Source organism: Eubalaena glacialis, chromosome 10, assembly GCF_028564815.1.
Source record: "Eubalaena glacialis isolate mEubGla1 chromosome 10, mEubGla1.1.hap2.+ XY, whole genome shotgun sequence".
Lineage (NCBI taxonomy): Eukaryota > Metazoa > Chordata > Mammalia > Artiodactyla > Balaenidae > Eubalaena > Eubalaena glacialis.
This window is the reverse complement of record NC_083725.1, coordinates 110,244,227-110,264,863: the sequence shown is the minus strand read 5'-3', so window position 1 is coordinate 110,264,863 and position 20,637 is coordinate 110,244,227. Positions and strand designations below refer to the sequence as shown.

Here is a 20,637-nt window from a genome sequence, read left to right as displayed (position 1 = left end):
ACCCTTAAACACATTTCACATTTAAGTCTCTCCTTACCCTATTTTGGAAATTATTAAAAAAGAGATGATAGAGTAAAAGCAGTAAAGGATGTCTCAATACCTCATGTGAGGACTTGGCTTTGGTATTGATGAGGTATAAGCTTGAACATTAGTTTGCACTAGCTCATCCCAAGGTCATCTCTGCTACTCAACAAATGTGTTTGAGACATAATTTCTAGTCTCCAATTTCTAAAGACAATACTTCCAATTCTGTCAAAATAGACACTACTGACCACCATCACATTTGGGATACCCAGTCACTATGAAAAGGAATAGACAGAGCAATTGAAGGTAAAGAAAAACATCTAACCAGAGATATTGCTTCCTATTTCAGTACTACCAACAACCACTAGAGGGTGAGTCTGTCACACTGTTATTTATTCATAACCACCAGGAAGGAAGAGACCCATTATCTGTGAGCTCATCTCACTCTGTGGCTCCCACAGGAGAGAGGAGAATCCATTGTGTGGAACTCTCCAAATAAGCCAGTCGTTTGTTCCGCAAAACCACTCCCACTGTCACCAAACCCTCAAGGTTAGCCTGAGCAGAGGGCCTGCCTCATAGCTGTCACCATCAACCACTCAAAAATGATTTAAATGGACAAAGCAGTTAGTAAAAAATCACTATTTTTTAATATCAGTGAAACAAAATAAACAGGTTATATAGCTGAGTTTTAAAAGTAGGCAACTAAACAGCATATTAAGATTCCATTTCAGTAGGGAAAAAATAAAGTCAGAGTGTGTTTACATGCATAAGAAAAAGAACTCAAAGGAAAAGCATCAAAATGTTAACACTAGTTCTTTATCAATGGATGGTGTGCTTATCTAGTTTTGTAGTGATGATGTTTTTACTTTTATTATTATTTTAATACAAGCAATTACAAAACAATTACCATAACAGAAGATTTTGGTCACTCAAGATATTTTTACAAGTGGATCATGACATTCTTTCCTTTGTCTTACAAATAACAAAGCTGTGCCCAGAAAGATTAAATGACTTGCTTAAGGCTACATAGCTAGTGGCAAAGGCACAACTAGAACCAAGGTCTTCTGGTTCAGTGCTTTTTCTACAAATCATTCTGCCTTACTGTTTTCGTTTGACCTTGTATTACTCTCCTAGCCCCAGAACAGGAAGCAGCAAATGTTCTTGCTAGTCAAGCAGGTTTCCAAGTCCAGTATCACCCTGGAATAAACCCAAGAAGCAAGCCCAAACCCTCTTTCTTTATGTCAATTGCCACAGCAAGGGACAACAGAGAATGACCTGGCCACCAGCACCCACCTAGATCCAATCCCTCTACTAATGAGGAAGTCAGAAAAAGCAGACTTGTCAACAAAGAGAAGAAGCCAACACCCTAGGCAGACTCCTTTGGTGATAGCTGTTATCTACCACTGCTCCAAGTTGCACCAACTAAGGTCTGGTGTGCCCCCTCACCCACACCCCAGGAATAAAAGATGAGTCACATGGGAGTTGGATTTGCTGTCCAAAAGATACCTGAAAGGTGAGTGACTCAGGCTTAGATAATGAGGCCTCTGCCCGTGGGCCCAGCCCAGTCTACTGTCCACCAAAGCTACCTAATATGAGTAAAATGAGCACCAAGGCATTTGTTTTAGAAAGTCATGACCTCATACAGAAATTCAGCAACAGCTGTTAGGATATCCTTACCATTAAGACATCCATAAATCTTCTCCCTTGATTCTTATCATTTCTCTATGCCTGGAAAACACTGTCTCTGATTTATTCTAAAGCAGGATTGGCAGCCCATGGGCCAAACCTGTTTTTTGTACAGTCCCAAAACTAAGAATGGTTTTTATATTTTTAAAAGGTTGTAAAAAGAAGAACAACGACATACAACAAAAATGATATACTGTTTGCAAAGTCTAAATTAGTTCTATTTGGTCCTTTACAGAAAAGGTTTGCCAGCTCGCATTCTAAAGCATTTTTTCAAGGCAAACCATCTACCAGTCCAAACGTCAATTACTACCTTTTTCACATCACCAAAGAATCCCCAGGGATAAACAGTAAAGTCAGAATTAGTGACCTTTCAGAGTGTCAATAATGTACCACCCTCTAAGGAAGCCACCCCCATTTCACTTTACAATCAAATGTAAGAACCTAAGCACAAAGTGTCAGGGTTTTTGTGAGATCAAGGTTTGTTTTTACATGAGATTAAAACCATCACAGCGAAGGTTCTTATATATACCCTTAACTATCTATTCTGGCCTAAAACCCTCAACCTTGTTCTTAACACCAAACCAGAAGCTGAAGAAATTCACAAGAACAAATATTCCATAGCCTCAGACACCAGGCTCCAAAAGGGGGTCAAATCTTAGGCAGAAAATACAGAAACTCTTTGCACAGAAACAAAGGCCGCTCTTCAAAACACAGACCAATAAACATCACAAGTTGTTTTCTATAATTAGAATATATGATTTCTACAACGAAAAAGAGACAAAAAAGCACGTCAATACTTAGTAAAATCAGAAAAGGGAAGAAAAGGGTGGTCTTCCACAAAAACAGGCAGAGGAGGGGGCCACAACTACCTCTGATCCCAAAAAGCACTTAGACAGAGAAGGAAGAGCTACCCCTTTTTGCTGTCTTTGAAAGACCCTTTTCTTCCCTTTTTCTTGCCTACCTGAGGCGTCGCCGAGGGTCAGAGGGTGTCCCAGTCCGACGGCCAGTGCCATAATCAGACATCATGCCGTAATCCACGTCATCGTAGCCCATGCTACGCTGGTCATCCTCGAGCCCATAAGGCTCTGGATGGAAACGATGCAGATCCACGCTGCTCCCACCTACCCGAACCTGGGGCTGGGGCCCATAGACATCCTGTCTACTGGGTGCCCGGTAACCTTCCATGCTGGGCCTATACCGCTCCTCAATGCGGGTCACCCGGGACAGACTGCCATAGTTGTCACTGCTACTTGGATAACCATCTTCATAGTGGCGGCTATATCCATCAGGAGGGTAGTGGAAGTTCCTGGGAAGGGTAGCAGTGCCTGCTTGCCCCACATAGGGGCCAGGTCCCCCATTGCCATTCTTGCGGAAGTCACGACCCAGAGTCTGGATATAGCTGTTCGAAACTGATGAGGCATCTGCAGGCAGCCCATCTGGTCCCATAGAGACTGGCTGGACTGTCCGTGTTGTCACGGTCTTCACCACTTTCTTGACCTTCAAGTAAAGAGAGAGAAAAGAAAAATTAATGAAGTGAACAAATTAAGCTTAAATTCTAGACCACTCTAAGAAAAGAAACAAACCTCTACCCCCGGCTCGCTTTACCTAGAAATGCCATGCAATCTACCATCTACCTTTCTCTCCATCTTATAGGAATTCTCCAGGCAGGAAAATTGCGCTGGCAGTTAACTATGCCTCTAAGGGAAGCTACTGCAGACTCTCCTCCTCATTGCATTAGATTTTCCCATATCTCTTCTATCTTCTCTGTCTACCCAGAGATCACTTTCTTTATGCCTTTACCACAGATCAGTGGCTCCTCATCCACCCTAATTAAGTGCTTAGCCCCTCCCCTTAATAAAGACCATAGGAAGAACTCTTCCATCATCCCAGACCTTATACAAGTCTTAGCTTACTGTGGTCTCTGTGCGCCGAGTGGTTCCATCATCCGAGGTCTCCACAGAGACAACAGACATGGCTCCCTCAGGGTCCTCCTCTGTGTAAGTCTCCACAATCTGCCCTGGCTCCTGCATCCTGGGGATGGTGCTATACAAAAGGTGACTGTGATCCTACATGGAAAAGAGAAAAAAGAAAGAGCTATTATTAAGCCATATATACTAACAATCCATCCCAATCAGAGGCACTGTCTCCCTAAAGACACTGCATCTTCTATGGGCCCCAGGATTTTTAGAGGGGTGCCTGTCCCCACTTTTGAATTTGTACAAAAGGGCAGAAGACATAATTTCCCAGTTCTAGTCATTTAACAAACAGGAACTGAGTTAACTATCGCTACATCAACACCCAAGTGACAGAGACAGCAGATATAACTTCCCAGTTCTAGTCACCTAAGTGTATATGAACTGTGTTAAACTGCAGCTACATCTACATCTGAGGGATCCTTCAAAAAAAAAAAAAAAAAGTTCACCCAATAAGAACTTTTAAGATGAACCAGAAAATCCCAATAGGAGCTATCTTCTGAATAGCTCTATGCTATTCTTCAGATATGCCTAAGGCTCAAGATCAGCCAGATTTTAGGCATGGTTTTCTGCAAAGTAGAACCATGCCCATTCTAGAAAAGGGATGCAGTAATTGAGAGATCAAATACTGGATCAATGGTCATTACAATTAATTCCAAAATAAAACTACATTTATAGTGTATAAAATTGATGACTAGTAAAAACCTGCAGTATAAAAAAACAAACAAACAACTAATACTAAACTTTCATTGGGTTATTTGTATGGAAATATGTTAATATAAATGTTTCAGACATTACGTGAAATTTCTAAAAATCTTATATGTTCTGGTATAATGTTATAAGTCATAATTCTAGTTATTACTTTAAAATGTGTATCTCAGAAATAACTAAAAAAAAATAATAATAATTCCTAATGTTCAGCATTTTCCCACGCCTTTTTCTTTTCTGTTAAAAAAAAAAAAAAGAAAAAACTGTGTGAGTACAATTTAAAAAAAAAAAAAAACCTACATTTATACTTTGAAACTCCATTTCTTAATTTTCCTAAATGAAAGAAACTAATTAACGGGAGCTTACAATGTGCCAGGCACTTTAGAAGACACCAATATGCTCTTAAGCTGAGGAAGTAAGAAAGATATGAATAAGCAACCCAGACCTTGAGCCAAAAGAATTACCTGGGGTCCGTTGAGTTTTAGATCTGAAAATTTCTGTCGCTCAAGGTCAACATCGCCCGCAAACCTGCCGTTCTGAAACATAGCCCACAAGAAGACAATTCATTTTGTGGCCTTCTTTTGCTCTATCAAACACAAATGATCTTTTTTCCAAACCGGAAAAGGCCTTTCAAGAAGACATTTGTGGCCTGGAGTCCTTCTGTCAGTACAGATAAAAGAAGCAAATCACTCCTTAGACTTAACGCCTCAAAATTGGAACCGGGCCTAGAACTCTGGCAGACTGGGTCTCTGGAACATAGGAACGTAAGCTCTATGAGGGCAGAGGTTTATTGTGTGTTTTGTTTTTGGTCAGTTTTGTTCACTGTCTCCCTAGTGCCTTGATCAGTGCCTGGCACATAATAGGTACTCAAAACCTATTTTCTGAATAAATAGCAGAGACTCAGATAAGTTCCCCACGAAATCTTTTTGGAAAGCCATAAGAACATAAGGAAACTTGGAAAGCCTAGGTTGGGGGGTTTCCAAAAGCCTTCTTTATTGTTTCATGCATCTTCATGCTCTACAACCACTGGAAACTCCCATACCAGGGAACTTTTTAAAGAAAGAGGCAAGAAATATGAGTTTCTCTTTCCAAGTAGAAAGAAAACAAGTATCTCAACTCCCCTCAAGCAGATGTCTCAGTATCTTCATCACCAATTATTAGAGCCACAGAACACGTTCAAAAATGTCATTCTTAAGTTGCTCTGTCTTAAACAGCAGGAAATAATCTAATAACATTATACTATGCAAAAATACATTTGACTACTCCCCTTCAAAAAGAATACAGTGAGATTCAGCCACCTTGGGAGACTCTTCCCCCACCCTACTCCCATTACATAAGGAGTGTAGTGCTGTAAGGAAAGGAAGTTAAACATTACTTTCAGGAAGAAGGAAGGGTGTGGTTTCATTGCTGAGCAGAAGTTAAAAATAAAAGAGAAAGAGAGAGAGAGAATCCATGGACTAAATCCTGGAATTCCCCACCACCGCCAAGGCTGAGCAGTCCTGCTCTCCTTTTCGATACATACCCCTCCCTCAACCCTAACCCTCTATTCTTGTTCCTATAAAAATCCTAGGAACACTGCAAACACACTGCTTCCAAATTCCTGATCATCCCCAACTGGAATTACATCCTCTCACTCAACATGCTCCTTAGCATGAGGGACCTTCTCCATCTTAAAAAATAAATAAGTAATCGATGAAAGGACTTATTGGAGCATGAGCACTGTTCTTAGTTCCCATCAGAGATCTCTTAAAATGAAGTCTATCAGGCAATGCCTACCACACACACACACACACACACACACACACAAAACCTCAGACAGATTACATCACAGCGAAGTCAGACTACAGAAATCATAGGAAACACAAGACACTTCTCATTTCTAACACCAACTCTCCCAAGTCACATCAGAGTCAGCCAACCCAGAGGCCACTGGCTCCTGTGGTTATGTGGGTTAGACAGCAGCATGGTGCTCCCTCTCCAACTCTAACCAAGAGAATTAACAGTGACCCCTTCCTCCAAGGAATGATTTGCACAGCCAACAAAAAGAGTACGGAGCAGGAATACACAGTTTATGAACATTGCCACACCTTCTGAGCAAACTGTTCTCTGAGGGAGAATACAAGATGCCCAACTTCCCCAACCACTAAGCAGGCATTTAATTTCCTGAATTTCTGATATGGGGGGGGCGGGGGGGACACACAAGAAAAAAAAACAAGTAACCTGAGTACAGCTTCAAATTATATGATCTGCCATTACTAGAACTGCATCCCAACCCAGAAACCCCACTCCAGCAAACAAGAAGTCAGATGGATGCTTCTAGAGATAAGTCCACCCAACTCAGCACAGCAGCAATATTCCCTATCTCTTAATCAGTACTTATCACCCCTGTAAAGGTTATCATGAGGCATGGGCACTGGACAGCCCATAACCACGAGGAGAGTAGTTTCCCAAGAAGGATCATAGTCTCTCTATGACCATGCCAAAGTCCTACCTGCAGGTCTGATGGAGAGAGGGGTTACCTGATGCCGGCGGGTGAGGGTGCCGTTGGCCATGAGCGGGTTGGCATCTTGTGGTGAGACCCGGACGCGTTCCAGTTGCGCCGAGACGTGGCGCCGTTCCTCCTCCAGCGCCCGGGTCAGCTTCTCAAACTGGGCCTCTTGTTCCTTCACAGAGGCCAAGATGCTGGCGGTCGACTCCACCTCTGAGTCGTCCATGAAGGTAAGGGGCAGAGCCGCCGCAGGGCAGGGTAAAAAGGGAAGGTGGATCACAGGGGGAGGAGGAAGGAGGGAGAAGGCCCCCCTCACTTCACACTACCGGGAAAAGGTAAGAGAGAGGAGAGAAAAGGTCACAGGTCAGAGAAGACAGATGAATTATTAATCCCAGAGCCAAAGATGCCCTCTCGTGGTTTTACTGCAGCGCAGAAAGAGAGCCACCACCAAGCCTGGACCCACCACCAGTGTCTGTTCAAGCAGGATCCTTTGCCCATTACCCTCTTTAACACCCCACCAGAAATAACTATTGAAAGGAAAAGTGCAACTAGATCCAAGAGAGAATGTGCCTAAGGGCTGTAGTCATGACATGAGTTTAAAATTAGGTTATTCTCCCCTGGAAAAATTTGCTGGCATCAACTCAATGAAAGATGTAACTCCACAGTATAGACAAGCACACACCGTCCTGCAGGGGCAAGCCACCTCTGAGATAAGGGGGCAGTACAGATCTTACTTAACCTCTCCCAAATCTGAACACTGAAATTGCTGGAGTGGTGGCAAAATATACTAAATGAATATGCTAAATTAAAACGCCGATAAGAAATGGATGCAGTAAAAAGAATTCCCACCATCAAAGGCAGGAAGTAAAACTAAGGCCCTCAAATTGAATACATTTATAAAGGGATTTTTCTACTTTTAAAAACTATACTACAATATGGAGGGCAGAATGTGTGCCTTGGCTAACAGAGGCAAGAAAGCAACAGAATAAAAAAGTCTATGTGCAAAAAGGCAACATTTTCAGTGAACTTCACATCTCTTTGTGGAGTAGGAAAAGGAGCATTATATTAAATTATAAAGTTATCCCTTGAAGTAGTTTGTATTCTAACCTTCAATTAATAGCTGGAACTTCCTACATCTCTGTTAATCCTGCAGAAAGCTCTGAACAGGCTACATTTTTACCTCTTTACATATTCCAACTAAGGGTAAATATCCAAGTATCTAGAGGGTTTACGTGTACCACTTCCACAATAAATGATAATCAGAAGCGAAGAGTTCCCCATACCCTATTACATAAACTGCAAGTTGGCTAGTAAGTGGAGGGGCATTGTAGTCATACTGTTGGACTTAGTAGGGTTTCTCTCTTATAAGTTGGCTATAAGAGACTTTCTGGTCAGTCCAAGATATACCATGTTGAAAGGCAGGTTTTAGAATAAACCCTCTCCCCTATTCCCCACCCTCTCCTCAACCCCTCCAGAAAAAAGGCACTTAAATTTTTTTTATTCTTAATAAACATATTTACATACACACCTGTTAAGAGAAGGTCGTAATTGATTGGTTTAACAGAGAACAGCTCAGTCTAGATTCAAAATATCATGGGAGAAGCATCCCAGCCACCACAGCAAGGAGGAAGCAGGAAGAAGAGAGCTGTAGAAATATTTGGAGGAAAAATAGGAATGAGAGGAAAATAAAATATACCTAATACATTAAAAAAAAAAAAAAAAAAGGAGCAGCAAGGGCAGGTGTTGGGGAAAAAACAATCTGGGAATGGAAGGGAGTAATTTAAAATATGACTTGGAATTGCTTAATGTGACAAATGCCCTTTGGACTTTGCTCTGTTTTCAAATACTTGGACCTTGGTTGTAGTTTTCATTAAAACCTGGATTCCACTGTCATGTCAGAGTTCCTCTACATGTATATCTGTAGAGAACCAGGAGCAGGTCATAATATGGATATAAATTCACTTACCCCCTGTTCCCAGCAACCAAATTGGGAAGGAAAAAAAAAAATTGCTGTTGGAATGCCCTTCCCCCTCCTTCCTACCCCTAAGGCAGAAACCTCAAAGCCCAGTCCCAGCATGCCCACAAAGATATTGAGAAACCAATGCAATAGTCGTCGTGGGGAAGACATGTGGGGACTAGCCTAGGCTAAGCCTTTTGCTTCAGTTCCCTTTCCCACGCTCCCCAGAGCCCTACCAAGCACAATCGCTTGGGCCTGTTTGCTTTAGAGTATATGCAGTATTCAGCAACCAAGAGTACCCAGAGGAATTGATAAATAGGTGCCCAATAAACTCCTTAATTAATTCTCCATCACCAAGACTCCTTCCAGTGGATCTAAATCCAAGAATGTGGCAGTCTTTTTTCCAAAGTCCTCCTACCCAGGCTCTGGGCTCCTGCAGTCACTTATCAACTCCTGTTCTTCCTTTAGGTCCAAAGCCCATTGTCACTTTCTCAATTCCCACCCTACATTCCAACAGTCCACTCAAAGGTCTTTAATAAGTAGCCTTATTTTTTTTTTTAATATTGCTTCCTTTTCATCTCTATTACTTCATTTGCACTTGCCCTCATCTGCTATGTACAATGACCTATGAACCTTCCACACCAAGAGGACCCTGAGCTGAGGAGATTCTTCCAGTTCTGGGTTTCAACAGGGTCTGTCCGAACTGTAGTTAGCACTCTGGCAGTCTCCGCCCTGTAATCTTCTTTGCTAATAAAAGACCAAACTACCACTACTATCAGGCATACCGTGCCAACACTCCCTGTTGCACAGAGAAACTGTCACCCTTCCATAAAATTGCCACTTTCTGCCCCCACAGCTTTAGCTAATACAATACAGGGAGTTAGGAAGGGTAGTAGGGCCTCTACCCAGGGCTCTAGGTCGGGAAGCAATATCTGGAAAAACATCAGCTTCTCCCATCTTCGTGGCTTTAAAAGCTGACCACCTGGCTCTAATTTGGAGAAGAAGGCAGAAAAGTTAAGAAAAAGAAGATCAGATTCCTAGGTCTAACAGCATGGGGGAAATTTTCTGCCTGAAAGAGGGCAGAAGCAGAGCTCTGTAGGACAGAACTGGACTCAGAAGACAGGTCCCAGTCCTGGCTCTGCCACTAGCCAACAATGGCAGTAAGTCACTGCCACGTTCTCATCTGTAAGATGCCAATACCACCAGCCCCGTCTAACTCAGAGTTGCTGTGAGGATCGGCTGAGAATTTAATGCTATATAAATGTGAGGTATTAAGTTGTTTCAAGAGTTAGTTTCTATCTTCCAATTACATTACTTAATAGTGATGCCTCAGCCCAAAACTATTTTGTGAACTAGTAGACGAAATTAACTAGATCAAGTGCATAACTGGGTTCTAAGGAATGGATGAGCTGGTTTCCCTACTCCAACAACTATTTACTAGGAGGGAGGTCCCACCTAGACCAGTGTTCCTGGGACACAGGGTGCTTCTCTAAGTGCCTGGCATTTATCACAGAATTACACATCTGCTATAATGAGCTCTCGATTCCCTATTTGAGGCCTCAGCAGTTTATTACTAAGGAGAAAGGGAGGGTGAAAAGAACTAGCAATTACTGAATGTTTTACATTTATTATCCTGGCAATCCTTACAGCAACTCTATGGAAGTTATACTCCAAATGAGAAAACAGGCTATAGGTGTAGAAATTACCCAAGGTCTCAGTTAATAGCAAATTTTGAACTTAAGTCCAATATAAAATGGACAGTCCAGCACCTCTCTCTCACAACTCTTAAGAGCTTTCTACCCAAACATCACAGGAAAAAGGGAAAAGAAAAAGTTTCCATTTATCTTTAGGTTAAAGGGTTATCCATAATGTCTACAAATAAGAAATAAGTGGGAGAAAAGAAATAAATGGGAGGAAAAAGCAAGCATATGTGGGGGAAGAGAACGAAGCAGTTAGGCAAGATATATAGTACACCACCTCACAACTCAGAGACTTGAGAGTCTTCTCCATGCCAAACATACACATCATAAGAAAATCATACTATAAACCGGAATCTGCAAACCATTAACTGATTTTGGCAGTTAGAATCAGGAAAGCCTTAAGACTACAGGCCAACATCTTTACAGGTTGGCCACTTATTACTTTCAATGGATACACTTGTTCTCACTTAAAAAAAGTTCATCGGGAATTCCCTGGTGGTCCAGTGCTTAGGACTTGGGGCTTTCACTGTCATGGTCCCGGGTTCAATCCCTGGTCAGGGAACTAAGATCCCGCAAGCCGAGCTGCACAGCCAAAAAATAAAAAAAATAAAAAAAGATGATCAAGGAATTGCCAAGGTGGGGGAGAGGAGCAAAGTGAACAAGTGAACCTTGCAATTCCCCTAACACTAGATTTTCTCAGAGTAACTGGTTTTACTCTTTTTTAATTAAAATAAATTTATTTTATTTATTTTTTATTTTTGGCTGCGTTTGGGTCTTCGTTGCTATGCGCAGGCTTTCTCTAGTTGCGATGAGCAGGGGCTACTCTTCGCTGCGGTGCGCAGGCTTCTCGTTGCGGTGGCTTCTCCTGTTGCAGAGCATGGGCTCTAGGCGCATGGGCTTCAGTAGTTGCGGCGTGCGGGCTTCAGTAGTTGTGGCACGAGGGCTCGGTAGCTGTGGCTCACAGGCTCTAGAGCACAGGCTCAGTAGTTGTGGCACATGGGCTTAGTTGCTCCACGGCATGTGGGATCTTCCCGGACCAGGGATCGAACCTGTGTCCCCTGCATTGGCAGGTGGATTCTTAACCACTGCGCCACCAGGGAAGCCCTGGTTTTACTCTTAACAAGCCATAGGTCCTATAGACCTACGAGTCTACAACAAAGCTCCCACATTCAAGCAATGACAACAGTAAATATTCAATCTCTTCTGTAAGAATTCTGAACCAGAAAAAGTTGAATTAAATCAAATACCCAGAAAGACCAAACAGTTTGACAATGCCAACCAGGTAAAAGGGGAAAAGAAGAAAGTCACTTGCCAATAGCACAATCCCCACAATGACTTGTTCTACTGTAAATTGGCCATAGAAATATAATTTGAAATTATAATTTTTAGAGGTTAAGAACATAAACTTTGGAATCACACTGACTGCATTCAAATCCCAGCTCCATTGCTTCTTAGCTATATGACTTTGGGCAAATCTCTCCAATCCTCAGGTTTCTTTTCTGTAAAATGGGAAAAATAAAATACATAGGGTGGTTGTGAGGATTAAACGAGACAATCCATGGAAAGTACTTAGAAAATGTCTTGACTCACAGAAAGCTACTGCTACCAATACAATACTATTACAAATAGTTAACACAAGAGACTAGGGTTTTGGTCGTGTTGTTAGGGCTTTTGAATAAACCACACGTCTCCACATGTTCCCCTCTCCCACTTACTGTAGCTCTGTAAACTACAGGAATCCTTCACACTCTTAAAGGGAAAAAAAAAAAAATTAAACTCCAGGCCAGGGGTCAAAAGACCCGGAGTTCAAGTCCTGGCTCTGCCAAAAACAAATTGTGAGACCTTGGAGAAGTTATAAATAACCCCTGTAAGCTTTACTTTTTATTACTTTTCAGAGTTTAGCTTTAATGGGCTAATATATGTAAAACTATAGGCTGGGTAACTCTGAACCTCTCTCCCACCTCCATGCACTTCAGATAAGTATATCCAAAGAGATGACCAGAATCAGGCATATAAGCCTCTGCGGAAAGCAGAAAAATTATTTGCCTTCAGATGGAGAACTCTAAACCCCGTAAAATAGTCTTTGGGTTCTTAGGAAAGAACTGTTATCTTCTGTAGAGCCAGGTCCAAATGCAGCCCTCTTCCCTTCTTCCTATTTCTTCATTATGAAATCAAAACCAATGTCATAAAGTTATCCCTTCCCTCTAAATGCAATGATAATCAAAATTCCTCTTCTACATCACCCTAGGGATTTCAAAATGCTTTTTTAAAAAGCACACTGAGCCTTCTATTGAAGAATACCAATCAATAAAATATAGCACCTGTAACACTACAGAACTGTATTACATAACATTCAAACCAAAAAAGGTAGGTCTTCCAAACACCTAAAAGGCATTTATTTGCCTTAACTGGCATTTGCCCCAAGTTCAAAGCAATTAATGCTGTTCAACCACAAACAGAGAAAATTGGCACCTTATTTTTAAATCAATAGGAACATATTTTGTCAATAGTTTTTCTATGGCTTCTTATCACAGAGTGCTTATACCAAAGTCCAAAGTCCTAGTACTCCACCCACCACTTGATGTTCCACCATCCAAAGCTTAGAACAATTCAAAGCTCAGTCAGAACAATTCTCATATTTCTCCCTGCTGGAAAGACTCACTCCCACACTAACCCCAAGTCTCTGAACGTGACTTGAAATAAGATGGAGAAAGGACTCTGCTCACTTCACAATCTCATGTCAACTGGGCACTTCGCAGAATTACAAAACTGACATTCCAGAAATGGCATTGTCTTAGATGTTTAGCAGTTTCTGTGCTTCCCTGGGGATCTGCTTTATGCTAGGCTCAGCTTCTCCACTTAAGAGCACTCAAAAGGCTGACTGAAGGAGTCTCAGTTTTACAAGTAAGGACTAGGTCTCACTGTGTCCAACACAAATCTGATGAATTAAGGGAGTCTCTGGCAAATCACCCTCCTCTTAGGAAAGAGTGATCATTCTATCTCACTGGAGTTTCAGGGAAAATAAATATATGAAAGGTTTTTTTTGGTTTTTTTTTTTTAAAGAAATACTCCTTGTTAAAAGGCAGCTGAGCTAGCAATCTCCATAGGTCACTAGGACACCTTAAACATTCTAGTTACCTGTCAGGATTTAAAGTTTTTACTGTGACTTTAAAAGGAAAAAAAAAAAAAAAATCACCTCCACCATCTTGACCCTAAATTCAGAAACCAGATGGAACATTCTTCTTGCTCTCTTTTCCCCTCCCAAGTATTCTGGGAACCCCCCAAACCATAAGATACTAAAATGTCTAAATGTTAGACTGGCTTTGAAGCAAAGGAAGGGTGTGGCTCTCGGCTCGTGAGGGGGCCCAGGACTGAAAGGGTATGGAAAGAAACAAAACCTGCTTCTCTCTGGAGCGTGTATGACACACACGCAGGACTGGTCTAACAAGTCCTTCTGAACTCTCAGGCCAGGCCACCTCCTTCGCCTCCCCCACCACCCACGTGCCTCTCCAAGGCCTTCCACTGGGACAGATAACACTGAATTTTCTCTCAATCCTGAGAGTCTGAGACACATCAAGTTACTTACCTGTATCCCTGTTGCAACCCTGCCAAAGGCACCTCACGAAGCCTTATAAGGAGAAAGCAGAGCTTTAGGGAGAGGCCAATAAGGAAACAAAGATAAGAAGGAGGGGCAAAAAACAGAGGGAGGTGTCAGACTGGAGGAAGGGGAGAGGCCAAATGCCTTTCTCCATTCTACAAAAGGAGGGGAAAAGAGAGGAGGTCAGGTATACAATGGGAAATTAGAAAAAGTCTAGTCAAAATGGAACAGTATTGTTTAACTCCTGTGTCATAAAAGAGAAATCCTAAAATTAACTAGGACACCTTACACTCTTCCTTACCCTAGGCTAGAGGAAAAAAAATTCATGGAAAACAAGCTTAACCTTAAGGTTTACTAGAGGCCACCCCACTGTTTGAGCTCACAGTTCTTTTTTAAAGTGGCAGCTTCTCATCAAACCTCCTAACTTTCTATCTCTGGCATTCCCACCATCTCTCTGCCCATCATTTGAAGATGACTTGGAAAAGCTGAAAGCATGTAACTGAATCATATTTACAGTCCAGCTTCCTAAGAAAGCCCTGAGCCCTGAAAAGAGCAACAAGACACCCCTTCCATTAGGTTTAGAGTATGCCTCCCTTTTGAGACAAGCAAGAGAGAGAAGGTGTGAGTCTATGAAGAAATCATAGGAAATATGAAGGTCCTATTTCAGCTCAGGGCAGATAGCTGAAGGAAATGTTTCTCCCTATCTAAAAGAAGAAAATCTGACCTTACAGGGGGAGAAAAGTTGTGAGTCATTAATTACTGACCTCCCCCTATAAATTATCACAGATACTCTTCCCAACAACCTTTGAGGTAATGTTGGCCCCTTTTATAGATGAGTAAACTGTGCATCAGAAGTACTGGCTTCCCTGGTGGCGCAGTGGTTAAGAATCCGCCTGCCAATGCAGGGGACACAGATTCAAGCCCTGGTCCGGGAAGATCCCACATGCCGCGGAGCAACGAAGCCCGTGCGCCACGACTATTGAGCCTGCGCTCTAGGGCCCACAAGCCACAACTACTGAGCCCGCGTGCCACAACTAATGAAGCCCCTGTGCCTAGAGCCAGTGCTCTGCAACAAGAGAAGCCACTGCAATGAGAAGCCCGCGTGCCGCAACTAGAGAAAGCCCATGTGCAGCAACGAAGACCAAATGCAGCCAAAAATAAATAAATTAAATTAAATTAATTTTTTAAAAAAAGTATTCACTATCCTGCTCAAGGTCATCATATAACTAGTAAGTGGTAGAAACGCATCTCTTCTACTCCAAGTCCGTGTTCCTTCTCCTTGATAGAGTGAAATGAGTATGAACTTTCTATGCTTCCTGTGGTTAAAAGTCATTCTAACTCAAATAGAGAAGGTGACCAAAAGTAAACTTTGGGGGGAGGAGGGGAGGGGAGTGAGAAAGGATGAGGTGGAAGCACCTAGACCTTTGGGTATTGCCTTCATTTTAAAGAGCAAGACCTCACTCAATTCTGGAGAAGAATGGCCAGAATTGAGAAATACCTTAGATTTCCCATTTTAAAAGGAAAAAGAACTCAGGAGAAAAGGTGAGAGGAGCAAAAGTAATAGTATTACTTGGTACACAATCACCTACTTTTCCACTGAAAGGCCCGCTATAGAAATCTGGCTACTTGCCACATTCTCTAATCACAGCTCAAGAAAGAAATCTAATCACAATATCCCTACTCTCATTTTTAACGTGACATCTCACTAAACCAAAAGCAAAGATCAGATCAGATCAGATCAGATCAGATCAGAGGTGGGGTGGGAAACAGAAGGAACTAGAAGCAGGGAAGACTGTGCTAGCCAGCATCAGAAGAGAGGGAAGGGATTGTTCTAGCAGTATGTTAGCAATCTGCCTCTAGGGCAGCTGTCCTCCTGGGTAATCAAAGGCCGGCTTGTGTGTGTGCTCAGGGACTAGCCAGCCTGGCAAGAAGCTGAGGACTCAGCCACCCAATCCACAAAGTGAGAAGAGATGCCTGTTTCACAGCTGGAATGGAGGGCAGGGAAAACACAAAACAAGAGGAAAAGGCGGCGGGAGGGGGTGGGGGGCGGGGACAGAGAGTGCTACAGGTGCTACTTCAGTCTAGACAGAGGGGAAAAAAGAATCCTAGGAAACTACCAACCATTCCCTAGTTAAGCGCAAACAGAGAATTGCCAGTACCTCTCAATACTAAAATAAAAAATGGGTAGGTTTCTCCAGCTCTGTACGTAGTAAGATGTCAACTGGAAGGATGAGACCTAAAATGTAGGGCCCCGGCATTGCCTGTTTCTCTCTATCCCTTTCAGACTCAACAAGGTATCTGCAATATACACAGTGAATAAACATAATATAAATAAACATCTATCTCCTTCTAAAATTCCTTTCTTAATTAAATCCTAGAGATATATAAATAACAGTAGCACACATAAAAGTCAGTGAGATCCCCAATACTAAGAGATCAAAGCCATTTATATAACTCAAGTGCTAAAACGCAAAAGGCCACAGTCAGAATTCACACTCCCTAATCCCTCGGAGTAGCTAGATGCTCTGAGACCCATTAGACACACAAAGGCTGCTCTCTTCTCAGTAGAGCCCTATAGCAGGGCTGCTCTCCAGGGACAAAGAGATTTCACAGGAGAACCACAAAGACATTGCCCCTCTCCATTCCCCCACTCCCAGCTTTCTCACTTCCTGTCACAGTAGCACCAGACCACAGTCTCCCAGAAACAAACAAATACAAAGTGCTGGATTCTGGGCTTCAAGCCAACTGCATTCCAGGGCATCCTGTCTACCAATCACCAGCCAGAGCTCCCACTTTGCCCTGCTCAATTCCTTATCATGTTCAGGGAAAACAACCCTCCTCCCTGCCCCAAGCCAACACTACATAGGACAAAGCTCAGGCCTTTACGAATCAGCAGAAAGATACTGTGTGAAGATCTAAGGGTTCAGAGGGGCTGAGGGGATTTTCAAGATTCCTACTTAGCTAGTTTCTTCACTTTGGAGGCTGTGGATCTTAAAACTGGTATTATACTCAGCTCAGCTACGTGTGATACATCTCATAGAAGGCTTCATCATGGCAATCTGATAACCAACCTGAATTCAGTCAATGGAATATTCCCACCTGGAAAAACTACTTTAGGACACATCCTCTCTGTCAACTTCTCTATCACCCATTTCTACTGTTTTCAAAGTCTTTCAAACTCTTTTCCCCACAAACATAAAGCTGATTTTTTAAGAGGCCCCAAATAGAACAAACAAAGGCAGCAGACTCCACCCTACAAAGAGGCAGAATAGGTATCAGCAGATGCTAGGAGCAAAGTTCTCTACTTCCCTAGGGAATGAAAGGAGGCCCACTAGGAATTGCACAGTAGTGCTTGGAGCAAAAAAATTCAACACAACAAACAGCTTTTCCTGCTCACTGCTCCCCCTGGAGTGGATCAGGGGCTGTAGATTTGGAACCTCATCAGAAAAGAAAGCCTCCCTTCCTGGTAAGGGTCCACAGCTGACACCAAGAATGGGATAAATGATACATTTTTCTGTTATCTTAAACAAGCCCACTGGACGTTAGCTCTAAACTTTAGAAGCAAAGATGCAGATAGAAGTCAAGCTCTATTTAGCCAAAGATTCTTGAAATCCAAAACAACACCCTTTGCCCCCAGGGCTCAATTCTTGCATAAAGCGTAGTATAAGGCTCAGCACAGAGTTCTCAAACCAGAGGGACATTCCAGGCAACTAACTAGTAATACACTATCATTTCTCATCTTTTCTCCTCCCTTTCTCCTACACTCCTTTCCCCTTCTTCTTGGATCTGCTAGAAGTACTCTGCGCAGAAGCCTGATTCGGATAGTACATGCTGATGCAAAAGGAGATAAGTCTAAAACAGCACAATTAGAAGGAATTAGTCCATATCTGGCTATGATATAACCAGATGGAAGGAAATGGGGCAGGTATATACACAATAGTCAGCCATTCTAGGACTGGATAGAAAAAAGAATATTTAGCAACACTACGTTTTAGAACAGAACTTAACAGCAGGGCCTAGCCACTGCAAACTCTATCACTGAAGTACACACACAAAAAAGTTAGAGATCTCTTACCTAGCACTAAATCGGACTAACTCCCTTTTTCACTCAAGAATAATTTTAAAAATTAGTTACAATTGTTGGTATTCTTATCCAATTCTCCCTTATTCATAGCCCAGGCCAAATAAATCAGTCAATTAAGTACTACTGTGTGAGATGGTTATATAAAAAGCAGATAAAAATAGTAGAGTAGAAGAGTTTTCTGAGATACTTAAAAAAAAAAAAAGAGTGTTATAAAAGACACACCCCAGACAGAACTGGACACACCCGTATCAGTGCTGCTACTGCTACTCCAAAAGGATGCTTAGCAGGTTCTCTGCCTCAAATTGAGTAGGTGAGACAGAAACTGCATGCTGACTCAGAAATACAGAAACCCCACGATGGGAAGGAGGGAAGGAGACCAGTATAGCCAACTGATCGCAATTCAGCACAACTTCATCAAAAGTCCCGGTCTAGGGGCTTCCCTGGTGGCGCAGTGGTTGAGAATCTGCCTGCCAATGCAGGGGACATGGGTTCGAGCCCTGGTCTGGGAAGATCCCACATGCCGCAGAGCAACTAGGCCCGTGAGCCACAATTACTGAGCCTGCGCGTCTGGAGCCTGTGCTCAGCAACAAGAGAGGCCACGACAGTGAGAGGCCCGCGCACCGCGATGAAGAGTGGCCCCCACTTGCCGCAATTAGAGAAAGCCCTCACACAGAAACGAAGACCCAACACAGCCATAAATAAATTAATTAAATTAAATTAAATTAAAAAATTAAAATGGAAGGGCCCAAGACTTAAGCTGAATACTCAATGGTTGGAAAAGTATGAATCTGTTTTGCTATATAACTTCCCACATAGCCCTTTCTCTCCAAGTCAGGCCCAAAGCTGAAAAAACTGGAGGGAGGGGAGGCAGAGAAAAGAATGTGATTGGGAAAAGGTTTTGCTACATTCCAACTAGCCAACATCCCACATAGCATTAAGAGTGCCCAAGAATCCAATCCCACTACTGAGAGTTGCTAGGACTCCGCTAACACACATCCAATTCCTCTACCACCCTCCCCCTAAACACCCTGAAAAGCAGCATAATTGAGATAGCTTGATGAAGGCACCAGCTGTTTCCACCACTCTCCCTCCCCCCAACCCCAGAGACCACAGTTCAAACTCACATCAAACACGTAATACAATTGGCCAGTAGGAAGGAGAAGCCAGAACTAAAATAGCAGGAAGAGTGCCAACTGGCCCCACTTAGAAGGAATGCTTTCTTGGCTCAATTTAAAATAAGAAACTTTTGTCATCCACTCCCCTCTGCCCAATTATGTTCTCCTTTCCACAACCTACCCCTCAGTGTCAAATGGATTTCAGTTTCTTCCCTACAACTCCTTGATCTATTTTCAAATGTCAGGGAATACAGGCGAGGTATAAGGTTGAATGTAAAATAATGTCTGGGAGATTGGAAGCCTTCCTGGACTGCAAGAGCCAAACCTAGCACAGGGCTATCACATAAGGGCAGGTAGACAGCAGCCCACACAGCACCCATCACCATGTTTCAAGCAAGGAAAGAAGGGAGCAAATGCTTCTGCTACTGAACATTGATGATAACCCTATTTCCCATGGAACGGACAGCCAGCTGAAGTATTAACATGATCAGCCCCTCCCCCACCCATATTCTAAGTTGACCAGCATTAGCCAAGGAGGAAGGGAAGGAAGCCAGCACTTCCTTTTCAGACAGGAAGTAACATTGGCCCTTCCTGTCGAGTTTTAAACAAATTGTCCAGCTGAGTTTCAATGTTAACATCCTCTCCTGAATTTGTTCCACAATTTCAAAATGGAGAGGGGAAATGGAGATATGGTCTAAAAGTTTCCCTTGCCCCTAAGAGGCAAGTCCTCAATTCCATACTAACTGCTGGCAGAATCCCCAAATCAGGCGGTGACATCCGTAATTCCAAAATAATACGGGATACAGAGGTAGAAAACTTCAAATTAGCCACCTTCTTACCATGTCTACTACCATGAACTATTCTTCTCTACTTCTTATACTAAGTAAATAACCACCCATCTGAGAAATCATATAGATATGTAGCTTAACTCAAATGTTCAGATTTTGTGGTCCTCAAGCCTAAGTGATCAGAATCACCTGGGAAGCTTTTTTAAAAATACAATCTCCCAAATCTACCTCCCCATCCCTCATACCTCAGTTTCTGGAGGGAATGCCTCAGAATTCATGTTTGCAAAAAGCCCTCAAAGTGATTCTGAGAGTCAGCTATTGGGAACCACCGTACCAACCTATCCCAGGCAACCCTCTGACCACCACATTCCTCTCCCAAAAAGGGCATTAGTTATAAAATACATTTTTTGGACCTGCTTTACTATTCAGCAGACAGCTCATTATTCAGTCTGGATTTGAAAGCATGGATTTAAATATATAAATGGCCAGAATGACACAATCCTAAATGCTATATTC

General features: G+C 42.5%; 1 protein-coding gene across 13 annotated transcripts in view; it reads right to left on the bottom strand.

The window, feature by feature from the left end:
* The window catches only part of CTNND1 (catenin delta 1), a 51,674-nt gene that overhangs the window by 15,353 nt on the left and 15,684 nt on the right, over positions 1-20,637 (bottom strand). For 6 of the 13 annotated variants that reach the window (XM_061201781.1, XM_061201777.1, XM_061201786.1 and 3 more), the window contains exons 2-6: positions 8,408-8,524; positions 6,911-7,201; positions 4,856-4,927; positions 3,624-3,776; positions 2,672-3,207 (exon numbers count right to left, since the gene is read on the bottom strand). In XM_061201781.1, coding sequence (XP_061057764.1) covers positions 2,672-3,207; positions 3,624-3,776; positions 4,856-4,927; positions 6,911-7,105 — 956 coding nt within the window. In that variant the 5' untranslated portion in view covers positions 7,106-7,201; positions 8,408-8,524. The other 7 variants (XM_061201783.1, XM_061201788.1, XM_061201785.1 and 4 more) reach the window with 5 other exon arrangements.